Consider the following 7,520-nt stretch of genomic DNA (forward strand, 5'->3'; position numbering starts at 1 on the left):
AGCAAATAGTCCTCAGTCAGACCAAAGGGGGAGTTTTACAGCCTAAGGGATTGAGACAGAACAGTTAAGGAAATTGAGACAAGGGAAACTCGTACAGGGAAACTGAGTCAGGACAGTTAAAGAAAACTGTGGCATAACATTCCACACTCTCTCTCCTAAATATTCAAACCTTTGAATCTTAGCACCTTCCTCTAGATACCCAGGAGGTCTTTGACTCACCCTATGTAAAGCAAATGAGCAAAAATAAAACTAGAAAAATGTAAGGACTCATGGCAAGAGCAAGTCTCTCCCTGATAATCCCAGAGTTAACAGCTGTACAAAGGCTCCCTTGTTGCAAACATGTCAGGTCCTCTACAGTTCTGGAGCACCATCTCAGCCAGAGAATCCAGTTTGGGATGGACAATTAGGTCTGTGGTCATTTGTGCACTTAACTAGCATCAGGGCTCAAGGGCTCATTCAAAGGGGCAACCCACTCCAGGGGAGAAGGGTAAGGCTTGGAGTAGCTTCACCTGTCCCCGCCCAGAGCTGCTGCTACTAGAATACCGATTTCTGAGCAGATTATGCACAGTTAGAGCATCAAGGCAGGCAAACCCCGAACTTTTTAGATGCCTTATGCCCAACTTCTTTGCCAGGGAACTTTGAACTTCTGAAGTAGTAATTAATGAAGTGGGATTACAGGAATGGAAAAAAAAAAAAAGTTGTTGCACTGGATAGAGCACCAGCCCTGAAGTCAGGAGAACCTGAGTTTAAATCTGGTCTCAGTAAGTTCCTATCTGTGTGACCCTAGGCAAGTCACTTAACCCCAATTGTCTTAGCAAAAGAGAGAGAGAGACTGACTAAATAAAATGCAAGCAAACCCCAACAAAAAAAGTATAATTGCTATTTTGAGAACAACATTTAGTTTCCACAGTGCTCTCTCCAGGTGGAGAGGGTTTTCTTCATCACTGAAAAATTGGAATTGGTTTAAATTATCTCATTGTTGAAGAGAGCCATGGCCATCAGAACTGATCATCTCATGGTTCTGCTCATTTCCCTTAGAACCAGTCCATGTGTCTTTTAATCTCTCTGCGATCATTTTGTTAATCGTTTCTTACTGAACAATAATATTCCATAACATTCATATTGCATTATTTAATCTGGTATTCTCCAACTGATGGGCAACTATTTAGTTTCCAGTTTCTTGTCTCTACAAAAAGGGCTGCCACAAACATTTTGCACGTGTGGGTCCCTTTCCCTCCCTTAATATCTCTTTGGTCTACTGTAATGTCAGAGAAACTGAGGCAGAAGAGAGATTAGAGAGGTTTTAAATGTTTTATTAATGGGAGAGTATAATTGACTGGACAGGACTCTCGTCTCAAATTATCCAGTCAGACCGAGATAAAGATATACTGGGACCAAGGAATCCATGTTGGTCCCAGGGCTGGAGGAGACTGTCATCTCAAAGAATCCAGCATCCAGCATCCAGCCGCCAGCTCCAGCCTCTAGCAATGAATGGAGGAATCCCAACTTCTTAAATACCTTTTCTCTAAACAAAGGAAGGGGTAAGAAACATGGGAGAGCTTCTGTCAGGATAGGGGAGGCCATAAATCCTAAAAACCCAGAGACAGGATGTCTGAATACACAGAAATAAAGATATCAGTGTGGTATCTTGGAATATTTTAGAGGGATTTTGTAAATTCTTGAGGACAGAAAAGAGTCAAGAGGTCTACTCTCTTGTTTATCTTGCTAACAATTTATAACTTTAGAGCAAATAGTCCTCAGTCAGACCAAAGGGGGAGTTTTACAGCCTAAGGGATTGAGACAGAACAGTTAAGGAAATTGAGACAAGGGAAACTCGTACAGGGAAACTGAGTCAGGACAGTTAAAGAAAACTGTGGCATAACATTCCACACTCTCTCTCCTAAATATTCAAACCTTTGAATCTTAGCACCTTCCTCTAGATACCCAGGAGGTCTTTGACTCACCCTATGTAAAGCAAATGAGCAAAAATAAAACTAGAAAAATGTAAGGACTCATGGCAAGAGCAAGTCTCTCCCTGATAATCCCAGAGTTAACAGCTGTACAAAGGCTCCCTTGTTGCAAACATGTCAGGTCCTCTACAGTTCTGGAGCACCATCTCAGCCAGAGAATCCAGTTTGGGATGGACAATTAGGTCTGTGGTCATTTGTGCACTTAACTAGCATCAGGGCTCAAGGGCTCATTCAAAGGGGCAACCCACTCCAGGGGAGAAGGGTAAGGCTTGGAGTAGCTTCACCTGTCCCCGCCCAGAGCTGCTGCTACTAGAATACCGATTTCTGAGCAGATTATGCACAGTTAGAGCATCAAGGCAGGCAAACCCCGAACTTTTTAGATGCCTTATGCCCAACTTCTTTGCCAGGGAACTTTGAACTTCTGAAGTAGTAATTAATGAAGTGGGATTACAGGAATGGAAAAAAAAAAAAAAAAAAAAACACAGATCAGAGAGACTGCCAGTCTCAGGACAGGTGTCTGATTTCTAAAATTTTCTTAAAAAAAAAAAATCATTATCTCATAGTTGTTAATAATGTTATTAATTTCTTTGAAGCAATTGGAATTTTAGTTGAATTTTGTTCCTCTTCATGAATTTCTATTTCAGTCAAATATTTTCTGAACGACTCCTTATCTTTCTACCCTTCAGTACCTTTCCTTATATTCCCTGTGTTTGGAATACCATCCTGGGTCTTTTTGTTTCTTCTGAAATTTTAGTTGTATTTCAGAAGTCACATCTGAAAAGATGTCACAGTGCTAAGTACAGAAAGCTTTCATTGGTCCTTCTAAACATTCATAACTTTTTGTAATTCTCTGATACATCTCACGGATTCTATGTTCTTCCATACTTGTAGCTTAATAAACAGTGAAAAAGTAACTACTATGTCCCAGGCAGTGTTCAAGGGATAGAAAGATTAAGGACAAAAGACATAAACACTACATAACATAAAAGGAAACCAGTGAATTGGGGGTTGGAGAAATCTGCCTGGTGCTGCAACATGATCAAAAATTTAGAAAAGTCTTTCAAAGAGGATAGCAAAGGGAGAAATGAGATGTCTGTGCTGAGTCCCCTCCTTTGAAATTCATGGCTCTTCCTTCCAATCAGGCAGTATCTCCCTTTCCAGGTTATTATCATTTGAGGATAAGAACTGTGGATCATTCCTAATATTTGAATGTATTGAAGTAATAGTAAAATATTTATTAGCACGGGTGTGGGATAAATTCATATTCCTATTTATTGTTATCTAAAATAGGTGATTGAAACATCTAATTTCATGATTTGATTGTTAGGTCCATCACCTTCTGTCAAGTGCAGTATAAGAGCTAGGTTCATAGTATTTGTGCTAGCCATATATTTAAGAAAAATTTTGGAGGACATTTTACATTTCATTCTTATTAATTACAGGAATATATATTGGACCCAGATGCAGAAAAAACGCACATTATTATTTTACCTGGCTACAATACTGGTATACAAAAAACTTCTGAAACTCCAAATATTCCCAATAAGCTACAAGCTCCTGGGACATCAGACATATATATTGGACCCAGATGCAGAAAAAAAGCACATTGTTATTTTACCTGACTACAATACTGGTATGCAAAAAGCTTCTGAAAATCCAAATATTCCCAATCAGCTACAAGCTCCTGGGACATCAGACATATATATCGGACGGAGATGCAGAAAAAAAGCACATTGTTATTTTACCTGACTATAATACTGATATACAAAAAACTTCTGAAACTCCAAATATTCCCAATTAGCTACAAGCTCGTGGGACATCAGACATATATATATCGGACCCAGATGCAGAAAAAAAGCACATTGTTATTTTCCCTGATTATAGTACTAGGATATAAAAAACTTCTGAAACTCCAAATATTCCCAATTAGCTACAAGCTCCTGGGACATCAGACATATATATATCGGACCCAGATGCAGAAAAAAAAGCACATTGTTATTTTCCCCAATTATAGTACTAGGATATAAAAAACTTCTGAAACTCCAAATATTCCCAATTAGCTACAAGCTCCTGGGACATCAGACATATATATCGGACCCAGATGCAAAAAAAAAGCACATTGTGATTTTCCCCGATTACAGTACTAGAATATAAAAAACTTCTGAAACTCCAAATATTCCCAATTAGCTACAAGCTCCTGGGACATCAGACATATATATATCGGACCCAGATGCAGAAAAAAAGCACATTGTGATTTTCCCCGATTACAGTACTAGGATATAAAAAACTTCTGAAACTCCAAATATTCCCAATTAGCTACAAGCTCCTGGGACATCAGACATATATATCGGACCCAGATGCAGAAAAAAAGCACATTGTGATTTTCCCCGATTACAGTACTAGGACATAAAAAACTTCTGAAACTCCAAATATTCCCAATTAGCTACAAGCTCCTGGGACATCAGACATATATATATATATCGGACCCAGATGCAGAAAAAAAGCACATTGTGATTTTCCCCGATTACAGTACTAGGATATAAAAAACTTCAAAAAATGCAAATATTCCCAAAGGGCTAGAAGCTGCTGAGACATCAGACAAAGGTGCTGTAAGAAAAAGTGAGTTATTGTGATTTCATCAATTTAGGACATCCTCAAGAAATAAATTTCTAGTGATGCACATTGACTACTCTTTTATGACATAGAGTCTTCCAGACTCTTCCAGAGTAGCCAGGGGTTCAGAAGTTCAGCATTTTGCCCATGATAACACAATCAAAACATCAGCAATGGAAATGGAACCCAGGGCTGCCTAAGTTCAAAGTGGCCCTCTATCCACTATACCTCAAGTTGTAGAATATGCTGCAAAATATTCTTTGAAAAAACGCCATTATAAACTTTCAAATGTTAAGGTTATTTTTGAAATAAAATATTCTGTATTCTCACATAAAATTACCCTTGAGCCCCTAACTTCTGCAAATGTTATATTCATTTATTTTTTCCTGAAGGAATTCTAAGTAGACATATTTGAACCATTTTCATATTCTGAGTAGCATATTTTTCCACTTATTTCTGTCCTTATATTTTATTACCATCATATCAACATTAGGGTTGGACAAAGAAGAAGATACTGAGTCTCCTTGGGATTCTGAGGTATTTTCTAGAGCAGGAGAATGTCCCCTCCTCTATCTTCATCCAGAACCAGCCTGGATGTACCCCTTTTTCTTACTTCCCTAGGGAACAATATTGTTTCTATCAGAATAAGTATAAAGCCTCTGTTTTCTTTAAAAAATGAAATCTTCTACCCCCATTCCTGCGATGATTGTTGGCCTAGCCATTACTGGGCAAGTTCTGCTCAGTGATCAAGTCCCCAGATCACACCTATGTGGCAGCAGGCACACGCCAGTCCCCGAAGCCAGTGGATCAGCAGCTCTGGACCCTGTTCCCACAATGCCTCCTTGGGCTTCGCCCAGCGCACACCGTCCATCCCTGCCAGACTCAGGCCTTCTTCTGCTTCCATTCATTCCGGATGGTTTTCTGGAGTTCAGAGAGCGCTTCCTCATACTGAGGCACGAGGGACTTCAGGTGCTCACTCCGAACTAGATGCTTCCCCAGCCCCGGGGCTCTCGCTTCTCTCAACATCTGAAGGAATTTCTGCTCCTGTCCTTTCAGGAGCAGAGTGAATGCCAGCCCCGTGTGCCCAGCTCTGGCTGTTCGGCCCACCGGGTGCACGTAGGTCCTGCTGTACTGCGGGGCATCGTAGTTGAGGACCAGTTTCGCTCCTTTCACGGCAATGCCTCGAGCAGTGGCGTCTGTGCTGATCAGGAGCTGAATCTGGCGCTGCTCAAACTGCTTCAGGATCATCTTCCTCTGGCCAGGCCCGAACCTGGAGGAGAAGTGGGCTACGGGGATCCCTCCAAAGGCCTTGACCAGCAGGAACAGCCTGTGAGTGCTCCCGGGAGTTGGTGAAGCACAGAACCTGGGAGCACTTCAAAGTCCGCATCAAGTGCAGGATGACCAGGGGCTTGGAGTTGAGGCTGCAGGGCGCGTAGAAAGGCGAGAGCCCTGCAGGGAAGGCGAACTTCCCCTCCATGTCCTGCTGGATCCCTGGCTGAGCCGTGGATTCTTGGCTCTCCAGGCCAGGCTGAACCCTGGCGTCTGATCGCTGTGATCCACCAGCCGGCCGGGGGTGGCCACGACGATGTCTGTCAGGCTGTAGTACCCAGAGTCCGTCTTCTGGACGAGCATGTCCTGCTCCTTTGCCAGAGATTTCTGCCCCGTGATCTGGGCAAGGCGCAGACCCGTGCCATCAGCATAAACATTGAATACTTTGCTCACCTGCTGGGCCAGCTCCTTTGGCTGGTCGAGGCCCAACTCCTGCAGTTTTTCAGGGTTCCTTGTCAGTGTGGCCGAGAACAGCAGTTTCTGGAGCGGCATCTGAGGCTGGCTCGTGCTGGCAGCAGTTATAGCTCCGGGTTCCACCCTGCGGAAGAGAGGGCTGGAGCCCGGGGCATCGTCGCCATGAAAAACTGCCACCCGTGGCAGCCAGGACTGGTGCATGCTGTCAATCATTCTGTCGGCTTCATCGATGATCAGAAAGCGCAATTGCCTGAGGCTGAACCCTGGCGTCTGATCGCTGTGATCCACCAGCCGGCCGGGGGTGGCCACGACGATGTCTGTCAGGCTGTAGTACCCAGAGTCCGTCTTCTGGACGAGCATGTCCTGCTCCTTTGCCAGAGATTTCTGCCCCGTGATCTGGGCAATGCGCAGACCCGTGCCATCAGCATAAACATTGAATACTTTGCTCACCTGCTGGGCCAGCTCCTTTGTCGGCAGCACTACCAGGGCCCGTAGGTGACACACTACACGCTCCAACAGGACCTGGATCACAGGGATGACAAAGGACAGTGTTTTCCCACTGCCTGTTGGGGCAGACACACAGATGTCACTGGGCTGGTAGCCACCTTTCTCCACCAGGAATCCATGGGATGCATTCTCCAGGAGGGCGGGAATCACCGCAGCCTGCACTGGAAAATAGGATAAGATGCCGTGGTCTTGAGTTTCTTTTGTAGGCAAGGATGGATTCCTGGGATATCCTGGATTGGGACGAGGTCGTTTTGGACACTTTTTTGGATTAATAGATTTACAGATTTATAATTTATAGATCTATCTCCCTAATGAATATTGATGCTAAAATATTAAAAAAGAAATATTAGCATAAAGACTACAGAAAATTAACCCCAGGATAATACACCATGACTAAGTAGGATTTATATCAGGAATGCAGGGTTGGTTCAATATTAGGAAAACCATTGGCATAATTGACCATATCAATAACCAAACTAACAAAAATCATGATCATCTCAATAGATGCAGAAAAAGCATTTGATAAAATCCAACATGAATTCCTATTAAAAACACTAGAGAATATAGGAATAAATGGACTTTTCCTTAAAATAATCAGTAGCATCTATTTAAAACCATCAGTAACCAACATATGTAATGAGGATTAACTGGAACCATTCACAATAAAATCAAGAGTGAAACATGACT

General features: G+C 42.6%; 1 protein-coding gene across 1 annotated transcript in view; it reads right to left on the minus strand.

The window, feature by feature from the left end:
* Nucleotides 1-5,332: 5,332 nt before the first annotated feature.
* Nucleotides 5,333-7,520, minus strand: part of LOC127538742 (ATP-dependent RNA helicase DDX51-like) — a 10,028-nt gene continuing 7,840 nt past the window's right edge. Inside the window, 4 exon segments of the mRNA XM_051962488.1 lie at nt 5,333-5,919; nt 5,921-6,111; nt 6,306-7,021; nt 7,024-7,091. Coding sequence (XP_051818448.1) covers nt 5,466-5,919; nt 5,921-6,111; nt 6,306-7,021; nt 7,024-7,091 — 1,429 coding nt within the window. The 3' untranslated portion in view covers nt 5,333-5,465.

Source organism: Antechinus flavipes, chromosome 5 (genome assembly GCF_016432865.1).
Source record: "Antechinus flavipes isolate AdamAnt ecotype Samford, QLD, Australia chromosome 5, AdamAnt_v2, whole genome shotgun sequence".
NCBI lineage: Eukaryota > Metazoa > Chordata > Mammalia > Dasyuromorphia > Dasyuridae > Antechinus > Antechinus flavipes.